Genomic DNA, 21,252 nt, shown 5'->3' on the forward strand with positions numbered 1-21,252 from the left:
AGTTATTTATGCCTCATACCTCTTTTAGAATGCAGGTATAGCACTGCATCTGAAATTTAGCTATAGCAGCCGTATTATCTGCTGCAAGCCATCCTTTCTCCCAGCTCTAGACCTGTTGGTAATAAAACCACAGCTTTCAATGGAAAAATTTTCAGCAGTGTCTATGAAAGCAAAAAAGATAATCTACAAAATAAAATTATACAATGTAAAATTAATGTCTTATATTTTATGTTCTAAGTCATAGAGTCTGGTGCCTAAAGGTAACCAAACATTTAAGTACCATTATTTCCTTTAAAATTCTATTTTAGGGGTGCCTGGGTGACTCAATTGATTAAATGTCTGCCTTTGGCTCAGGTCATGATCCCAGTGTCCTGGGATGGAGTCCCACATTAGGCTCCTTGCTCTGTAGGGAGTCTGCTTCTCACTTTCCCTGCCGCTCCCTCTTTGTGGGCTTGCTTGCTCTCTGTCACTCGATATTGTCATTTTATATAATCTTTAAAATATATTTTTTTTTTCAAACTATTTTCAAAATGATTATTAGTAATACTAAGACAATTGTAGTAATACCTAAGACATAATTAATTCTCACGAGGGGAAATGTATTCTGTCATGAAGATACAAAGTTGCTTAGTAATTTATAGCAAAAGGATTTGCTGACATTTCCTAAAAATTCAGTCTTGGAATTCTCATAGTGCATATACATGATAACACTTTATGAAAATGAAATTTTACTCGCTCTAACATTCTCACAAATGAGTTCCCGTTCTATTCATGCAATAATTTTTAGGCAGTTTGAAGAGAACACATGAAGAAGAAGAGGATTTTGGAAACATGCAAGTAGCAACTGCACAGAATGGCTGACTCAAGAGCAACATTATAGAGGATGTGAATTTCTATTTGGGAAGGAGAAAATACTAGAGACAATAATAATGTAAAATGGTAAAAACACAAGTCTTTTTTTTTTTTTTTTTTCCAATTACATGTTGCTTCCAGGTGTGTTTCTCTGCAACTTGTTGAGCAACATTTTAAGAAGATGTTGGACTTCTGCAATAGATGGCACTGGTTTTACTCCTTTTTTTCTTTTCCTTTCCTTTTCTTTCTTTCTTTCTTTCTTTCTTTCTTTCTTTCTTTCTTTCTTTCTTTCTTTCTTTCTTTCTTTCTTTTTACACTTTACAGTTTTATTATAAACAAGAATTTTGGACTTGCAAAGAGGTATTATTGCAATAATGCACTTTTCATACTTGAAATTTATTTGTATGATATAAAGTTATTACTTTAAACAAAATGCAAGTTAGGGGGGATTTGTTTATAAAATCTGGGTAATTTATAACAAGAATTTCCTAAAGTTTGCTAAAAATTCATTTTGTGTTCTATATATTACATTTAAAAAATAATTTTACAGTTGACTTTTATGATGGAACCTCTTATGGAAACATTAACATGCAGGAATCTGCCACATTTTTGTTTTAGTATAACTCAATAGCTTCATTACCCTTTTATTTTTTTAAATTTCTTAATCCTTATTAATCTTTGAATCATGACATTAGCTAACTCTTCTTACTTTAACATCCAAGTATTGCTTCCATTCGTCTTATCTTCCTAATTTGTTAATTCTATAGAAAAAAAAGTTTAATGAACAAAGGACGATGTTTTGCTTGGTAATACCAGATACTCAAAAAACAAGGAGTTTTAGACTTTCAAGTGACTTCCTTTTTTCCTTAAAAGCCAAATGTTGTTTGTTCCTTTTTAGAGTTAGTTGTTTAGCCCATTTTTCCTTTGTCCAAAATAGTTCTAAGTAGAATATATTAACTAATGTAGCACTATTTTTTTTTCTAAATGAAGCCCAAAAAAGAAAAGTGCCTTGCATCAATAAAGAAAATAAAAACAACAAAAAAACAAATCTTCATGACCTTTAAATTAGTATGTAGAACAGTACAAAGTTTAAACACTTTTCTGTAATTTCTTTTTCTTTTTAATTATAAATTAGTTAAGACAGAGTCTGAGGCTTAAAGAAACCTCAGTAAATTATTTGGAATATGGAACATTTACTCCTTCATTTTATGTTGTTTTAATGATTCTGTGAGGTTGTTCTGGCTCAGGCAGCAGCTTTTCTTTGAAGATGCATTTATTGGGGAAAGTGGTTTGTGGGAAACTTCACTGTATTTAGTGTTTTAATTCTTTACATTGAGTTAATCCAAATATCCCCCATAATTTGCATTAACAAAGTCACTTTATGGATCCTTAATTCTCCATATTTTTATTTATACATATAACAATTGTTCTAAGAAAAACATTTTTTCTATTTTAAGTATGCCATGAGGTAGGAGAGGAGTGTTTTTAACTTTTTATAGTTGATTTAGGGTAGCACAAACAAAACTCCTTTATATCTCACTTTTCTCAGTCCTCTCTTGAGGTGCTTTTTTGACGGGAATGATTTACATACATTCCCTTGGTACCAATAGGTACTATGCAAGGTAACCCATTACACCAAGTTACTTGCTTTGCTTTCCTCCCTACAATGTAATATAATACCATAAGAGCTTTTTTCAATCCAGCATAGCAGGAAAGTGGAAATTAAAATTGAGTCCATTCCCGTTGACCCAGATGGTATTCCTTTTCTGATTCCCTTCCCTTCCCACATTTTACTATGCTGACAAAAGCCTATTATTAATCCCATTGTGATCCTGTATTCTGTTGTGTTATTAGGTCATTTGGTGTGGTAGTTTAGTACAGTCAAGATTTGCATTGTGTTCAGAAATTCCACTTGGCAAAGTGCCAGATAACACAGCTTTCCTGTATGTAGATCACTATATAGGTCAGCAAAGATCTCTCTTGCAATCTAATAATCTATGATACTCCTTTATTCAGCAGAAACTCTGCTTAAAAGAATCTTCGTTATAGTACATTTAGGTTTTAAAATGAGGGAGTTAAGATTTTTAAAATTAGTTTCTTAAAGAGACATATCCTCTCTAGTACTTGGGCCAAAAATACAGATTTGGTCATTAATTTAAAGCTGGTAATTTTCCACTTTTTCTAACCACTGTAATTTTTATGTTGTCACTAAAGTGCCTGCCCAGCACTGTATATTAAAGACTGTCTCTTGAACACTAGGAAAAGGGACTATCATCTTCTTGAGTACAGTACTAATGGGGACAAAACATGAAGTTTATTCTTTCATGTAAGCACCCCAAGTTTGTTTTACCCTGGATCCATTTTTACACCTAATGTTCAACTAGTTCTAGCTCTTCCAGTCTTCTATTTGGTTCCATTTCTGGAATTCCGTTATTTCTGTGGATATTTTGTGATAGTTACCTATAATACAATTAACCAATCATGATTTATTTTCTACAATATTTGAATAATGTATGAGTATAGCACCCAATTTTAAATATGTAATCTGGGCAAGGATTTAAAACAAATTGCAGCAAAAACAGGAAAACTGCTTTACTGTCCACTTTAAAAGTATGAAGCAAATATTGAAAATATTCAAACTGGAATGGCAGTATTCTTACCTTATTGGTTTGTGTTAATTTCATACTCATTGGGTGTTTAAACAGCAGTTACGTTTATTTGTATCTACTCTAAGGTGGAAATGTTAAACTGGGATAGCTTCTGCTACCAACTCTCAACTGTTTGACTTTTAGAGCAGAATATTTGTTTTTTGGGGGGGGGATTTTGTGCTTCATCTGAGTTTAGAAGTAATGTCAGAAAATGTTAAGCATGTCCTTTTTAAGAAAATACAAGGTTTCTAACTGTCTTATTACCATGGTAATTCAAGTGAATTAGAAATATTTAACTGCAATCTTGAATTATAAAGTTGGGGTGCACATATATATATACTTATATATAAGGATCTCAACTTGATGTAAAGTAAATGAGCAGTTACCTGGCGGATTTTTATTTTTTAATAACTGGTTTAATCCATAATTCCATAACAAACTTAGCTTCATTTCAGTATTTACTTTCTTTGTCCATTCAACAATATTCCAATATGGAAGTGATAGGAAATAGCTGAGAATTACTAAAAGATTTTATTTTACTTTTATTGATTAGAAGGTTTATAGGATCTTTGAATGCTGGATTTTTTTGTCTTACCCATCCATGGCAGCTAAAAAAAAAAAATCAAAATATTCAGGTTTACATGTTAGCTCTCTCATAGGGAGTTGCCATACCTCACAGTTCAAAGTGTATTCTATAGATCAGTAACATTATACTGACATGTAATTGCAATTTACTATGCAGCAAAAATGATTCAAGAAAAATAATCTACAGTGTCTATTTACCTTTGTACAGGCAATTGCTTAAGTTAACTCTGCTTTTAACATTTGTACTTGGATAAAATGCTTATGTATGTATAGGAATGTCACAGTGCAAGATGCTGCTAGCCCAGGCACAAAGTATTAAAATTATTTTGTGAAGACTGGTGGTTGTATTAAAACTGTTGTGCCATTATACCTCAAAAAGATTGAAATGCTCATTTGTACTCCTTATGCCTCAGAATTTTGGATTATTGTCTTTTAGGTATAAGTAACCCAGTTTTACTACCTCAGATTAAGGATGAATGAACACTGGACCTTGAGAAGCACTTAAGAGTATCTTCCAAAACACGGTAGTCACACACACAAAAATTATGGTCAGTAGTCCAGGCAAGGCCTGAATTTTAGCTCAAGAATATTTCTCAGGATTAGTTGAGCAGATTTGGAGTTAAAAGTGAGGGAATTTGTGTCTGAAGGAAAGGGTATATAAGTCATCCACAGAGCAGCTTCTAGCCCATTAAAAAAAAAAACAAAAAACTTGCTTTCACAGTACCACGTTCTGTTAGCCTACCTACATATTCTTCATCAAATCTAAGATGCTATCTCTGTAATTTTAGATATGACTAAAAGGGAAAATATTGTTGAATAAAATGGGGCAAGCCATTTATCATAAAATGCATCCTGAGGGACTCCTGGGTGGCTCAGTGTTAGAGCGTCTGCCTTCGGCCTAGGGTGTGATTCCCAGGGTCCTGGATCGAGTCACACATTCACACATTGGGGCTCCCTGCATGGAGCCTGCTTTTCCCTCTGCCTGTCTCTGCCTCTCTCTGCCTCTCTCTCTTGTCTCTCTCATGAATAAATAAATAAAATCTTTTAAATAAATAAATAAAATGCATCTTGATTTCCAAAATGAGAGATCCAGATTTCCAAAATACTAGTGTAAAAAATGTGCATCCTACAATTATGGAAATGTAAATATACAAAATATCTGAGGCATAATAAAAATCACAACTGTCACTTCATTCTACCTTTTCAAAAGCAAAGTAATGCTTTAAAATATGCATATATGGTTTACATGAAATGTTTTATGCAGTTTTCTGTACTCAAGGTTTACTCAATATGGTTTAGAAAATTTTAAACATACTCTGGCTAACTAAAGCTAAATATAGATCACCATTTTGCTCAAGGACACAATTTTTATATAATGTACTTTGTAACTTTCCTATAGGAAGGACTTAAGACCTTAAGGACACTGGTTAAAGTGATTTATTTAAATACTAACTTTGTAGATAATTTTACTTCAAATTGTTCAGAAGTAAGGTAAAGCATTCAATTTTGCATTCTGTTAGGGATTATTTTTTTTAATATGGATCTTAATTACCAGAATGTACCTAATAAAGCTACTGTCTGTCATGCTAAGGTTGTAGGACTCCTGAAAAGGCAAAACTAGCAGGTTTGTTGCTTTCACTAGAGACATCAATTCATATGCATAGGTCATTAGCAGGTAAGTAGTACACTCTCTTGGTGAAGAAGGGTTTTTGTTGTTTTAGACAGCCAACTTTAGCTTACTCCAAGGGGAGAAATCTTAAATCCAGCTGAGGTAGGTGTGAGTTAGAGGGATTAAAAAGTGGTTGTCTTTACCTTCCCACTTAATTTCAAAAATCACACAAAACTGAAGTCACTTATGAACCAGGATGTGACCGAAGACTCAAGAAAAACCCAGACATAGAGTTTTAAAACTTCATCATATGAACAGGTTTAATGTAACATGGAATGCAAAAGATTTGAACCATTAATAAAATATCCAATTCTTCAACTTAAAAAAAATAATTAAAATAAATAAAATCAAAATAAGATAGTGACCAGAATAATAGTACCATGACACTCACAGTAAATAGAAAAGCTTCCATCAGCATTTTAAGGAGTAACAAATGCAGTGATACATATTTAAATATTCCACTCAATTTTGTAATTTATTTTTCATAAAAACATTACTCAGAAGGCTTCAGAAATTGATGAAAAGATGAGAAATCAGGTTAGAAATACATAATATGCCAAGATTTGTTAATTCACTGTTAAAAAGTACCTTATATTTGCTCATTTTAAACAATAATTATATTTCACATATAAGACAGGTAGTACCTTATCTGCATAAGAATTATAAACTTTTAGATGTACACTTAAATTGTTTTACTTTGAATCTTGTCACATTTTATCATTTTCATTTCTACTTTAAAAGGCTGACCAGGTTGTTTACCAATATATATTAGGATCAACAAATGCTGGACTGTATTACATTTAGTTTTATCCAATTTCATATAATATATGGAAAAATGATACACTCAAGTGGTTTCTGGTATTTCTTTGAAACAAAAATACTCATTTTATGAATGTGATAGCAGCCTTATTCATGGTATGCTTTTTTTTTAATGATCAGTACAGATAGCAGACACATAACTCTTACTACCTATACTGTAACTACAAAGAAATGAAGCCAAACTTTAGAAAAATACAATGCAAGAAAAGATTCAAGTTAAAAATATATTCCTTTGGTTAAAAATCATCCCCTTTATAATACTCATTTGTAATCTAAGCTCACAGCATGTCCCACCAGCCCAAAGTAATCTTCTAAATGTCATTATACTTGTTGTATTACAATGTTTTTTTTTTCGATCCAGTATTTATGGAGGTCACTGAGTTGCAGCAACAAAGTATTTTAACTCTAGGGAGAGTATTGCCTTGTTGCATTAGCTCCTTTGACAAATGTCTTTCTTAAATGATTTTTTACTTTAGAAACCTCCGACACATGTAGTTTTCTTCAGATACTGTATATCCGAACTTTTTATAGAAACCAACATTTTGTGGTAGACATTCAAGGGTAATCTTATAACAGTTCAGTTTCTTGCTTAGCAAAGTAAGGGTTGATAATAACCTGAAATTCAAAAATGGGGGAGGGAGGGAAAGCATAGAGCATTTGTTAATAAAAGTGCATTTGAGTAATAATATGAATGAAGATTATATAAATAAAACTTCAAATTTATATTAGAGATTTAACCATGACCTTTCTCACTATATTTAAATATTCAAATTGTAAGTGGGTAAGCATTTAATTCACCCCAAGCATTTTACTGTTTCAAATATACTTTACCTAGTAATCTCTAGCCCATTATATAATAGAACAATACTAAATTCACCCTAAACCCTCCTTAATACTAGTTTTTTTTTTTTTTTTTTTTTTTTAATTTTTTTTTTTTTTTTTTTTTATGATAGTCACAGAGAGAGAGGCAGAGACACAGACAGAGGGAGAAGCAGGCTCCATGCACTGGGAGCCCGACGTGGGACTCGATCCCGGGTCTCCAGGATCGCGCCCTGGGCCAAAGGCAGGCGCCAAACCGCTGCGCCACCCAGGGATCCCAATACTAGTTTTAAGATTAATGTTAACAACTAAAGAAAAAAAAAACAAAACAAAACAAAACAACTAAAGACTCAATCTTTTTAAAAATATGGCCAAAATTAAAAATTTTTTTTCCCTAAATCTATTCAAACTACTCAGGAACAGTCAACATTTCCCACGTGATTTCCCATGTGAAATAAATAGCTTTTGTTATCATTTTAAAGCTAACGTTTGTGAAAATATGTATCAGATTAACTCTGGATTGCTCTAATTAATATGAAATACAGCAAAAAAGTATACATTTTCCAAACCCAATAGAATGTGATTTTAGGGGCTCCTGGCTGGGGTTAAGTGTCTGTCTTCGCCTCAGGTCATGATACCAGGGTCCTGGGATGGGTGCCCCTCCATTCCACCCTGGGCTCCCTATTCAGTGGGGAGTCTCCTCCTCCTGCCCTTCCCCCTGCTCTCAAATAAGTAAAGAAAATCTTAAAAAAATGGAATATGATTCTAACTGCCTTAGGGAGAAAAAGACCAGAAAAGATCTACAAAAATTTATCCAGAAGGGTTTCTCATATTTGCATAGACTGAAAAGTTGTGTATCATTTTGAAGAGAGAACATTTTGACTGAAGTTATGAAATTATAAAAGGTATGATAAAATTAAGTGGACTAGAATACTAGAAGCTGGTCTGGTCTGTTCATTGATATATCCTAAATACCTAGAATAATATCTGGCACATAGCAAGTACTAAATATTTACTGAGTGAATTCCTAAAACTCAGAAGAGATGGTACTAAAGCAAGTTCTAGCTTATAAGATAGGCAATAAACCTATGAGACATTTATTTTAAAAGATTTAGATAAATGCACAGAAGATTTTAACAAAGCCTGTTTCAGTATGTTTCTAAAACTTATGAGACAAAAATAAATAAAACTTAGGAGACAGAACATCTCCTTTGTTTTTAAACATGACTGGGAAACTGGGGTGAATCACTTGACCTGGCCACAAGTTTTTTTCCTACTAGTAGAATACTATTATTAAAAGTTCATTTAAAGGGACGACTGGGTGGCTCAGCGGTTAAGCATCTGCCTTCGGCTCAGGGCTTGATCCTGGAGTCCCCGATCAAGTCCCACATCAGGCTCCCTGAATGGAGCCTGCTTCTCCTTCTGCCTATGTCTCTGCCCCCCTCCCCCCCCCCGTCTTTCATGAATAAATCTTTTAAAAAGTTAATTTAAAAAATTTTATGGTCTACGAAACAGTATACTTCTAATTTCTAAACTTAATGATAAAACATAAAAGTACTTTGTTCATTAAATTTAGCTTAAGGGATCCCTGGGTGGCGCAGCGGTTTGGCGCCTGCCTTTGGCCCAGGGCGCGATCCTGGAGACCCGGGATCGAGTCCCACGTTGGGCTCCCGGTGCATGGGGCCTGCTTCTCCCTCTGCCTGTGTCTCTGCCTCTCTCTCTCTCCCTCTGTGACTGTCATAAATAAATAAAAAATAAAATAAAATAAAATAAAATAAATTTAGCTTAAGCTGCTGAGTGAGCCTAATTGATGACATCTAAAAAGAATTTCAAACAGGAAAACATTGACGAAAGAACATATTAACTACAACAGAAAAAATATCTAACCTTGTTTCTGCCTACTTACAGTTTGCCAAGCTGCTTTCCTCTGCATTCATCACTAACAACAACATCTTCTACTCTTCCTCTCTGAAAATGTTTAACAATGTTTAAAAGACTTAGGCATGTAGTTTTGTTTTTAGCTAAATCAGCAAGTGACAATTCAGTGATGTTTTATGAACAAACTTTAAAAACCAAAATGCCTTTTTTACTTACTATAATGAATCAACTTGTGGCCTAATCTTGTTTTGTCTATGTCTTAAATCTGCCCACCCCACTGTTTTAAAGATTTCAGAATCCACATCACCAAAATGTAATTTTGTCATGTTATACTACATCTTAACTCCTTGCTTAATAGTTTTCTTTCAAACATCTAAATACAATTGATTAATTTCTAGTAAAGAAACCCCACCAAAATTCATACCTCACAATACATTCCAAATGTTCCTATCTATTTTCACTGGATTACCTAGGTTCTCATGTGAGTCATAGGGAGTGAACGGGCACTAGAAATTAGAGTATACAGTTGACCCTTGAACAACATGGGTTTGAACAGCACAGGTGTGCCACTTATATGCAGATTTTTTTGGATAAATACTCTGTAAATATTTTCATTATGATTTAATAACATTTTCTTTTCTCTAGCTTTACTATAAAAATGCCATACGTAATATATCTAACATACAAAATGTGTTAATGAGCTATTTATGTTATTGGTAACACTTCCAGTAACAGTAGGCTATTAGTAGTTTCAGGAGTCAAGTAACATGCAGATTTTTGATTGCAGATAGGTGGGGGGGTATCAGTGTCCTTAACTCATGTTGGTCAAGGGTTAATGATATAATATTCTGAACCCTTTAACTGCTTGGAAACTGATGGAAATTTGTGTTAATCTATATATACAGTATTGTGTTTTTTGAAAAATAGCATCAGGTATTCTAATCATTACTGCCAAATACATGACGCTGACTTGGTTTCTCTAGGATTTTACCAAATCTGACACCTTACAAAACAATTTTTAGCAAACAATTCAGATTATTAATACATTTTCTTCCAACTTCCAGAACACAATGGGAAAATGTTACTAAGTGATTTCTAGTAAGCAAAGTTTTCAGGGCAGTACAGCTCATTTTATAATGAAATGCAGTGAGAAAATAGATTGGTCTAATGGAAACTCAAAGTTAGTTTTGCTAGAAAACACCTGTTCATTTTAGTCATAAGCATTAATGTGAACACATACCTTAGCACAGGAATGGATGAATTTATGTTCTATTATCAGAGTTGCTGTAGCAACAATTTGTCCTAAAGTCACATCTTCCACAACTGTAACATAATAGTCCCCGGATTTCTTCATGTGCTCAAAAGATTCTGTGGAAATTGGAAAAGTGTTATGTGGTGGACATTAAACTTTAGTAGGTGCCATAAAAATGCTAGGATTAACTAATACCATTATTGAATACTTAAAAGCTACTTCATCATGGTAATTTACACTTTGTTTCTAAAGAAAATGTCAGAAATGTCCAAGTGGCCAAAATATGAGCAATCATTATCACTTGGAATATGGCCCTTACCTTTGAAAAACCTGTTAGCAAAGTACAACTATTAACAGCTATGTCAGATGAATGGCACTTATAATACAAATAAATTGTAGATGTTGCCACTTCTGTGACTAATGAATTGAAGACTGTCTTAATATCTTCATTACTTTAAGTCATTACTTTCTTTAACCTTTACAACACTCAGTATTTGAGTAGAACAAAATGCAAATTTTAATAAGAATGTTTACACGGCTCCATTCTGTAACTTTTAGTCTTCTGGCTTCAAAACATTTTGACAAGTAGTTTTCAGTTTTCTCCTTGTGACCTGAAGTGGTTTCATGACTACCTGACTTGCTTTTTTAAAAACAGAATCCTCAGTTTTGCTTGTTTTGAAAGCACCTTGTGAAGTAGGTTGAAAATTGTCTTCATTTCTAGGTAATCATTCCAAAGTCCCATGACAAATGCAAAGATGGAATACTTTACTCTCAAATTGATTTTTAGAACTTATATTGCCAAATAATAGGTTTCTCCATCTAATCAGATATGCATAAAAAAGCCTAATCTCATATATAGTTTATTTCCATAGTCTTGTTCTAGATAGGGTTCTGGAGTGGAAAGAAGAAATAAATTCAGTGAAGAAAAACAATGAAAATCAGAAAATGATGATCTTCATCTTGGGAGGCTCAAATAGAGTACATAACAAAATTACCTAATGGAGGAAATGAAGATATTATAGCAAACAGGAGGACAGTGTTAGAGCACTAGATGGAATCAGGAAAGTTCTATTCCTTTCCTTACCAATAACTACCTGTGATCTTCAGTCATTTGACCTCTCTGGTTTCCATTCTCTCATATGGACTAAAAAAAAGGGGCTGAACTATACATTCTGATTCCTATGGATCTTAAAATTTAATAAAAACAAACTAAATTCAGAACATAATCTCTTACCCTATATTTGGTGATGAAATTTCCATGAATAACCTAACCACATGAAATATACTACAGTACAGAACAATCTCTAGAGCTGTCACCAGCTACAGTAATTATCTAAAAAGTCAGGTGTTTTGTAAAACACGGTAATTATTACTCTTGGATCCTATAACAGGTTAGCCACATTAAACATTTAAATAAGAAAATGGCTAATTGCTATATGAATAATTTCCAGCTATTTGAAGAAAAACACAAGTAGACACTGAACATAGCCCTAAATGAAAAAATCTTGTTTCCCTTTATTTTTCATTCAGGAAAAGGGGCTGTAGTACTTACTCATAAATTGTTCAGGGTTGACCACTCCAGTCTCTGTCAGTTGGCCTAATACCTTAAAAAAACCTAGTGTGAAAAACAGATTTCAAATTATGAGAAGACCATATAAAAGATTAAAAGAAGGAATGAATGTGTGAAGCTGGTAGGATTGTGGGCATTTGTGTTTTCACAACTTTCTGTAATCATTTTAAAAATAATCATTTTATTAAAGATTAAGATGAAACCCATTATTCCTTCTGTAATCATTACATAAAACAAAGAATAATAGGTTCTACCAATGTTTTTGCCTGTATGAGATTTTTGGAATAGCGCCGACCTTAATGATTCAATATTTAAAAACCAGCAGGTATATTTTTCAATGTGTAATTTGCATTAAATTTGGTGCAGGAAATGCCAAGTTTTCCCAAATACGTGCTTTGATTTTACTTAAAAGTGCAACAAGACTGTCATTATGCCCAAGTATACTATTTTAAAAATAAAAGCAATATTGTTGAGACAAGATAACCGATTTCATTATTGTTAATGTGAACATTTTAAAACTTTGAGAATCTTAATTTCTACACACTCAATATTTAGCTTACCAAAATTAGTTTCTTTAGATTTCCTACCAAAAAGGAAATGAAAAAGTTCATTTTTTTTTATTATAAAATTTTAAAAAATCATTTTGGAAAACTTAGACATTAAAAATATATGTAAACAAAACCTTTGCAATGTATCCAAGGCAAATTATCTCCACTCTCATTCCCTATTCAGCTTCTTAGAGAAGATTCTTCCTTATGTGTCATTATAGATGATAATTTCACCTTCATGAAGAAAAGTCTTTTGGGATTCTTAATTAGTGCTGTATTTAAGCCATATGAAATATTTCAGAGTAATACTTGGACTTAGCCATGATACATACATATATTGGGAGTTGAGTGTCTCAGTCACTTTATAAATGAGCATGCAACTCTTGATTCTGAGGTGGTGAATTTGAGCCCCACACTGTGTGGAGAGTTTACTTCAAAATAAAATCTTTAAAAAAATTAAGTATAAAAATAATTCAAAATGCAAATATTTTTTAAACAACATATGTTTCTAGAGAAAATAGAATGCTAATTACAGCTGACCCTTGAATAACACAGGTTTGAACTGTGCAGGTCCACTTACAGATTTTTTTTAATAAGTACATTACGGTACCGTAAATTTTATCTTCCTTATGATTTCCTTAATGACATTTTCTTTTCTCTAGCTTACTTTAAAAATACATTATATAACACTTATAAGATATGTGTTAGTCAACCATTTCTTATTGATAAGGCTTTCAGTGAACAGTAGGCTATTAGTAAGTTAAGTGTTTGTTGAATCAAAATTTATAAACAGATTTTCATATGCACAGGGGTCAGTGCCCCTAACTACCATGTTGTTCAAGGGCCAACTGTATAATTCTAACCAGGATTTGTAAACTGAGTCCCTACCTCTATTTAAGTCAGCAGTACAAAGGGGCCTCAAAACCAAGCCTTCTCCAGGATATGTTGGGGAAATGGCTGGAGAAAATGTAGCTGTATTCTGGCTCCAGTCCACTTCTTTGAGTAGACTTGGGTCAAACATAGGAGTTTCATCAGGTTTCATCTTTGCAGTAAGGTCTAAAATACAATTTTAAATGGTAAGGCATTTTTAATAGGGAATTAGGATTGATGAAATTACTTAATAAAAATTAACACATATGCAAGGTATTTTATTCTATCCTGAATCTAACATAAATGCCACAACCACAGATAAATAGAAAACTCATGGTGATCATCAGAAAACAAGTGACTAAATTTCTAAGTTTTAAACTTTAAAACCCCATTTTCTACCAAGTGTTTTAAAACATTTTTCCTGGGGTGCCTATGTGGCTCAGCAACTGACTTGGTTTCTGCTCAGGTCATGATCTCAGGGTTGTGAGATCCAGCCAGTGTTGGCTCCGCACTAAGCATGGATGGTGTCTGCTGAAGATTCTCTCCTTCTCTCTCTGACCTTCTCCATACTCACACATGTGCACTCTAAAATAAAAAATAAATTCTTAAAAAAATAACACATTTTTCCTATGGGTTGGTACTAGCATAGCTCTGTGAATAGCTGACTTCCCATGAACTTTTATGTTTTTTCATTATTGGATTTTATTATTTGGCTAAGAAATTATTTGTTGGCAGTCTTACCACTAAGACTTACTGTGCATGTTACTTGTTTATATGGACTATGGAAAGATAATTGATGAACTGGCTTAAAATACTCTCTACATTAATTGTAATATTTGGTTTCAGCTATGACATTCATATTAAAGGTATCTGTTGGATTTTTTTTTCACACCAGGATTTTCCAAAAATCTGTAATGTAACTTTCTCAGCGGCATTTAGGCAGCTTTAAGAATTGCCAGTCTTTCATGTGATTATAAAAGGATCAATTATAGTATTGTCTTTTTTGAACATTTAGAAATGGGAAGATTCTTACTACCTGTAGTCTAATAAAAAAGACTAAATAACAGATATAATAGAAAGAAAAACAAGTTATATAAAGAATAACAATGCGGGCAGCGGAATGTCTGTGGAACACAGAGCCACTAGAATGGGGTCTTCCTAAGAACTATTAGGAGACTGTAAAGCAACCTCTCTTATTTCTATCCCTTTACTCAAAGAAACTATTTGATACTTGCTTCCAGAAACAAAGAATTTAAGATACCTATCTATAACTACCACCAAACAAGGAAACAGGAAAAATTAAAGTCCATTTAACGATTTTTCCAATAACCCTACTCCCATTATGTTCCCTATTTCCTAAGTCACATTATGCTTAAGGGCAATTGTTATTAACTTTTTCTTAAAGGTTGATTAAACTCCTGCCTGTGGAACCCAACATAACCATACAAGTAATGCTGCAACTGTAGTAGAGGCTTTGGGAAGGTAGTGTGATGTAATTAAGAAGTTAATTAGAAGTTAACATTGTTCAGCACTTCTGATGGACCAGACATTGTTCAAAGGACTTTACACATTACTAATTCATTTACTTTAACAATCTTACAGGATGAGGGTGATTATTCTCCATTTTAACAGGCGAGGAAATGCAGGCAGGACATGTAAAGTAACCTGCCCAAGATCACAAAGTGGAGCTAGAATTTAAATCTAAGATGGAAAAGAGCATGAGCTCTGGAGTCACATTAATGTTCAAATGTCAAATTTGATTATGGCTAATGTCAGCTCTGATAATGTTTCATTTGTAAAATGGAGATGAAATTATTAGGACAAAATGAATTATTATATACAGCACTTAATAGTGCCTGGCATACTGCAAATGCTCAACAAGACATATTTTAGTTAGCAACTAATTACAAATTCATGTTTGTAAATTTTTGATATTTTTCATCTTTACATTAACTCATGAATCAGGCACTGTAGCAAGGGCTACAAAAAGGATGACAGGTTATCTATATATTTTTTTAAGGATTTTATTTGTTTATTCATGAGAGACACACAGAGACAGAGAGAGAGAGGCAGACACAGGCAGAGGGAGAAGCAGGCTCCCTGCAAGGAGCCCGATATGGGACTCAGATCCCCAATCCCAGGATCAAGCCCTGAGCCACCCAGGCATCCCTGTTTATGTTATGTTAAACTGAAACATTCTTAGGAAAGAAAGAATAAAAAAAAAAAATCATAGTGTATTATGTAGAATCCAAGGGGCTTCCCCGCCCCCCAAAAAGGACTCAAATATGTTATGCTATAAACTCTATACCTGGTTCTAAGAATAATAAGGAAATAAATTGTGATGATCAGCAATCAAATTTAACAAGCTTACAGTCCACTTGAAACAGATTTTTTTATAAGTTAACTTTAATGCATGCATTTTGCCATCTGTCCCTGATAACTGATCCCTGAAGCTTTTAGGTATACCCATCTGAAAGATGGGTAACAACACTGTTTTTCAGGTATACAAATAAACAGGCTATTTATTTATTAACAAGGTAAAACATATATTAATTTCAGAAGCCAGAAAGTGTTAAAAAACTTAAGTACCTCAGGGTGGCACACTATTTAAACAGTTTGATGATCATTTTATTTATCATGTAGGTATAACCATGAAGTTTAAAGAAAGCGAAAAGGGAATTTAGATGAACATTACAATAATTTAAAGTTAACTAGATTACTTTTTCCTACCAAGCTGCCTGAGTTCACAATAAAATATAGCCTAGAAAACACGCAAAATAATAATTTTGAAGAGAAAGGGGAGAGGAGGTATACAGGAGAACTAGGATTACGAAGCATTTAACGAATGAATTTTAAAACAGTAAATACTAATGTTTTCCTGTGCTTTTCTTTAGCCTAATGGTCCTATTCCACGAATGATCATAAAAATAAATAATACTGGCTAAAATTTATGGAGTGCTTTGTATTTGTTAACACATAAGAATAAAATGAAATATCACTATTACCTCCATTTTACAGACCAGGAAGCAGGCAAGGTAACTTGCTCAAGATAACAGAGCCAATAAGGAACAAAGTTAGGATTAGAACCAGACAACAGAGCCAGCTTCAAGGGCACTGGACCTGTGCAGCTGCCCAGGGCCCCACACTTGGTTCTAGTCTATGTTGCCACTGTCTTGAAATTCTGCACAGGTTACCACAGATTATGCAGCCATTCCTGCATGACTCCAGATTCTGTACTCTTTGTACTGAAGATGAACTAGTGAAGATGAATTCCCTACTTCATTGTATAAGATAAAAATTTAATCAAACGCAACACTTATAAACTGTATTTGAAAAATAAGAGTATCAGACATGTCAAAATACAATAAAGCATTCTAAATAGAAATAAGAATCCATTACTCAGGTCATCAGAAATAACAAAATGTTATTTTATTTTAAGTATGGCTATTTTATAAAACAAAGCTATACTTAAAGTTTCCTTCATCTTACTCCACCCCCAGTTAGTAAAATTCTGCTGGTGCCCAATTAATATGCTGGGAAAGTTAAAATAGGATGTGATTTGACACCAAATTTTGAAAGATTTTAGAAAGGAATGAAATAGATAAATTTGGTTTACAAAAGAAATATTTTAGGGGATCCCTGGATGGCTCAGCGGTTTGGGGCCTGCTTTCAGGCCAGGGAGTGATCCTGGAGACCCGGATTGAGTCCCGTGTCAGGCTCCCTGCGTGGAGCCTGCTTCTTCCTCTGCCCGTGTCGTGTCTCTGCCTCTCTCTCTGTCTCTCATGAATAAATAAAATATTTTTTAAAAATAAATAATAATTTAGCATCTTAAGGTACCCCAAGGTACTGCAAAACTAGGAAATTTCAGTAAATAGAACTGCAGTGGTTTGAGGGGGAATCTCATCATTATCACTGGGGTGACCGATTTTAAAAAAGTAAGCCCTTAACCTCCCTAAATATTTCTCCAGAACTTTTCCAATTTAACTGCCAAGTTTGTGTGCATTTACAAGGCCCATATATGCCTAACAACCCAATAAATGCCTGGTGAATGAATAGCAAATGGCAAGAGACTTACTTGAAGGTCACATTTCAAAAAACTCAAAAGAAGGATTCCCAAATTGCCACAAGTGATATGACAAAAATCATCCACCAAACTCTTTTTTACTAGGATCATCAGGTTTTCATTCATTTGACTACTCTCTGGACACAATTTCTACAATCTGGTTTCCCAGTTTCTACAGCACACAAAAATACAAATAGGGAGGAGGTGCTGCTGGAAGCAAGTAACTAGGAGCAACAAGTTGGACACTGGGAATGAAAAATTTTAAAGTCGATACAAAAATTTTAAAAGCATAATCCAAGGCCCAATGTAAACTGCTTTACATACCTCAAGGCCATCGCTATGTTACTTCAGTACATGGTGAATGGGGAAAGGTTCTCTGAGACTTTAGGTCTTGTCTATATGCATTTCATAACAATTTCAATAATTATTTGGCTACATTTTTTATCTGAAGGCCAAACACTCTTTATTCGCTGATGATTTTAGGAGGCCTGGCCATTTTTATGAAACCGTGCAATTTATACTTCACTTGAGAATTTTACAAAGTTATTTTCTGATCGTTAATTTGACCCCTATAATCTGGCATTATTCCCAGACTACCGATTAGGAAACTGGAGCGTGTGGAGCCCCAAGGTAACACTGCAAATGAGTGAACTGAGCCTAGAATCCTATCTTGTTTTCCTACCCTGAGCCCTAAAATACCATACTCAATACACGCCAATCTTTACATCATCGCACCAGACAGGTTAATAAGTCTCATTTTGAAGAAAAAAAAAAAAAAGTCAGCGAATTCTGCCTAAATAGGACTGATCTCAATGATTTCTTGAGATCCATTCTAAGATTTGCTCACCACTGTATATAACCTAACAAAACTAATCCCATAATCCACCCCCCCCCCCCCCCCCCCACGTTTCAACGTTGTAGGAAATGTTAAGACTTCGGTTTACGTAAACATCAGCACCTCTTGTAAGGGGAAATCCTAGCGCCCAGTGCGTCCAGGGGTACAAGCCCCGGGAAAAGAGACAAAGGATGGCCTCCTCCCCGCACGGAAAGCCCCAACCAGTCAGGGCAGGGTGTGCTCCTCCGAGCAGGAGCGTGTCCTCAAGCGGCTCCCGACCGCCGTGGGGTGCAGCTCGGAAAGGGACGGGGGAGGGGGAGGGGGTCGGGGCACTCGTGCCCGTTCAAAACCGATGGCGGCAGAGAGACTGTGGGCAAGCGTCTCGATCCCCCGGGCCAGAGCCTGCCGAGCCGAGAGTTCGACTCCCGGCCCTGCTCCGGCCTGCCAGGGCCAGCCCCGCGCGGCTGGACCACCCGCCCTCATCCCGAACCGCGCTCGGCTCCAGGCGCGCGTCCGCTCAACTTGCTCCCAACCGCGCTCCACAACCACAAGTGCACCCACCTGGCCCAGCTAAACGCACACCTCGCCCCGGGCCCACCTCCCTCGCCCGACCCGGGCAGCGGTCCCAGTCACACCTGTTTGGTAACCGCGAAGGCAGGCCCCCCAGGCCCCCAGGTCACCCGGCGCGGCCCCGCTCTCGCTCCCCGGCCCTCAGCCTCCCTCACCCGTGGGGGCCTCGCGCTCGGCGCTCCTCTCCAGGCCCGTCGGACTCTCTCCCACCCGGCGACGCGGTACCGGATCCGGATCCGGCTTCAGCGCCAGCCCCACCTCCTCCTCCACCTCCCGAGCCACGGTTGCCGTGCGGCCGCCGCTGCGCGAGCCGCGACCAGGACGTGGCAGCGCCAACGCCTCCGCCTCCGCCTCCGCCTCCGCCTCAGCCCGGCCGCTTACGCAGGGGCGCTCGGGGGGCGGGGCCTGCGGCGGCTCCGGCACGTGGCGCGGCGAGGACGGCCTCCCGGGGCTCCGCCTCCCGGCGGCGTGGGGGTCGCGCCCCGGCTGGCTCCCCGCGCGCGGCCCTCGCGGCGGCGTCCGGCTCTGGGCCTCGGGGGAGGGCGCTCTGCCCAGCCGTCGGCCACGCTCTGTAAGTGGTCACCGCGTGGGCCTCTTTCATTTTCGGAAGCCGGCGGTGCGGCTTCTTGCCCTCCTTGGGGCCCCTTCCTCCAATAGCCCATTTAATTAGGACTTCGGCGACTGGCTGGCAGCTGAGTCACCTCATGAAGTGGGGCCGTGACGCTCCTTTCAGATCCTTTTTGGATGAACCGTAGGGTTGAGACACTGGTTCTCAGCTGTGGCGGTTTTTGCCTCCCAGAAGACCATTGGCAATGTCGGGAGCTTTTTCAGCCTCCTGTCTGTGGGAGACGTGTCACTAGCATCTCTCCAGATGACAGAGGGTACAGGTGGGTAGAGACCAGGTATGCTGTTCACCGTCTCCAACTACACAGGACAGGGCCCCACGACGACCTTCCAGCCCGGGGTGAAATGTCAGTTCTGCTGAGACGGAGAAACACCGGTGGGGGTGGGGGTTAGGACACGGAAAAAAAAAAAATGACTTTTTCTCCCACCTCCCGTTTCCAAAACATGTGTCCTCATTTTACAGATTAGGACACCGGAGTTCAGAGATGTTAAAGTAGTGTACCAACGTCACACAGCTAGCTAGTAGCTCCCATTCGCTGGGGTATACCATAAATTTCAACTTTCTGAAATTGCAAAGTGTTTTATTCTTAAACAATACTGTTCAATGAACACCATATATAGTCTTGCCGGGAGTTTTATTTTCTGCTTCTTTGTGAAACTTAAATTCCGGTTAACACTTTTACAGGTTCGTGCATTCTCACCACCTTCAAACATCAGTGAGGCTGATGGCATCCAGTTTTCTGTATCCGTTCTTCTTTTTAGCCTTTTGCATGGGAAAGAATGTATAAGCTATAAAAAAAGAAAGAAACGCCACAAATATTAAGAAACATATAGCCTTGTTTCCTTATCACACTTTGGCCCTACGTTTTCAGTGAGTTTTCTCGGAGTAACAGAATCCTGTAAATGTTGTAATTCAGCAAAAAATGAAGCAGTTATAAAATGTATCACAGAGCACAGTTCTAAGAGGTAAATTTTATAATTTAGCAAAAACTGAAGCAGTCAATTATAAAATTTATCACAGAGCACAGTTCTAAGAGGTACCTTAGGTACCTACTGCATTTCAGATATATTCCTTCTTTTTCCCTTTTGTGCCAGAGGAACACAATTTCTCCTTAATAGTCACTAGCCAGTACAGTGAGTGTCCTCCTTCTTTGCCTGTTGGTTTACTTGCAGTGAGGAACCAAGCGTAGCCAGATGACAATCTCAAAGTCTAGTTTAATGGAATCATTAATGTGTTCTCTAGTCATTTTTATTTAGTTTTTTATTGAGATATAATTCACATGTAACAGTGTATTAGTTTTAGATGTATAACATCATGATTTGATGTACTTACGTATTGCAAAATGATTACTTCAGTAAGTTTAGGTAACATGCCTCACCACACATACTTACAAATTTTTTTCTCTTGTGATGAGAACTTTTAACATTTATTCTCTTTGAGGCTTTTTTTTTTTTTTTTAAGATTTTGTTATTTATTATAGAGAGACAGAAATAGCGACAGAGAGCATGAACAGAGTAGAGAGGGAGAAGCAAGGAGCCTGATACAGGGCTCAATCCCAGGACCCTGGGATCATGACCTGAACAGAAGGCAAATGCTTAACCAGTTGAACCATCCAGATGCTTCTCTCTTTGCAACTTTCAAATATACAA

The 21,252-nt window shown here is 36.3% G+C and overlaps 3 protein-coding genes across 7 annotated transcripts in view; 2 read left to right on the forward strand and 1 right to left on the reverse strand.

Annotated features, from left to right (window-relative positions):
* The window catches only part of STYX (serine/threonine/tyrosine interacting protein), a 40,991-nt gene extending 36,528 nt beyond the window's left edge, over window positions 1-4,463 (forward strand). For all 3 annotated transcript variants that reach the window (XM_077909321.1, XM_077909320.1, XM_077909319.1), the window contains one exon: window positions 788-4,463. In XM_077909321.1, coding sequence (XP_077765447.1) covers window positions 788-861 — 74 coding nt within the window. In that variant the 3' untranslated portion in view covers window positions 862-4,463. The remainder of the gene's footprint in view (window positions 1-787) is intronic.
* On the reverse strand, window positions 1,070-19,354 carry GNPNAT1 (glucosamine-phosphate N-acetyltransferase 1). Of its 3 annotated transcripts, none has more exons than XM_077909325.1 (6): window positions 19,237-19,354; window positions 13,529-13,696; window positions 12,075-12,137; window positions 10,511-10,638; window positions 9,299-9,360; window positions 1,070-7,188 (listed from the first exon to the last, which is right to left on the reverse strand). In XM_077909325.1, exons 2-6 carry the CDS (start codon window positions 13,680-13,682, stop codon window positions 7,041-7,043), a joined length of 555 nt encoding a protein of 184 aa, XP_077765451.1. In that variant the 5' UTR covers window positions 13,683-13,696; window positions 19,237-19,354; the 3' UTR covers window positions 1,070-7,040. The 3 variants fall into 3 exon arrangements, with proteins under 3 accessions (XP_077765451.1, XP_077765450.1, XP_077765449.1); XM_077909324.1 differs by having other exon boundaries at window positions 19,044-19,328; XM_077909323.1 differs by having other exon boundaries at window positions 19,134-19,326.
* Window positions 18,600-21,252, forward strand: part of LOC144319923 (uncharacterized) — a 38,588-nt gene continuing 35,935 nt past the window's right edge. The window contains exon 1 of the mRNA XM_077908411.1: window positions 18,600-19,549. Within this exon, the coding sequence (XP_077764537.1) occupies window positions 18,600-19,549 (950 nt within the window). The remainder of the gene's footprint in view (window positions 19,550-21,252) is intronic.

The sequence above is a fragment of the Canis aureus genome, chromosome 9, assembly GCF_053574225.1.
Source record: "Canis aureus isolate CA01 chromosome 9, VMU_Caureus_v.1.0, whole genome shotgun sequence".
NCBI classification, from domain to species: domain Eukaryota; kingdom Metazoa; phylum Chordata; class Mammalia; order Carnivora; family Canidae; genus Canis; species Canis aureus.

Bases quoted from the DNA above. Each gene is read 5' to 3' on its own strand.
- GNPNAT1 (XM_077909325.1), bottom strand. From the start codon at position 13,682: ATGAAACCTGATGAAACTCCTATGTTTGACCCAAGTCTACTCAAAGAA. The intron at 10,639-12,074 runs GTAAGTACTACA...CAATTTCCACAG, and splicing joins CAACCCTGAACAATTTATGA to AATCTTTTGAGCACATGAAG. The intron at 7,189-9,298 runs GTAAGTAGGCAG...TTTGAATTTCAG, and splicing joins GGAAAGCAGCTTGGCAAACT to GTTATTATCAACCCTTACTT.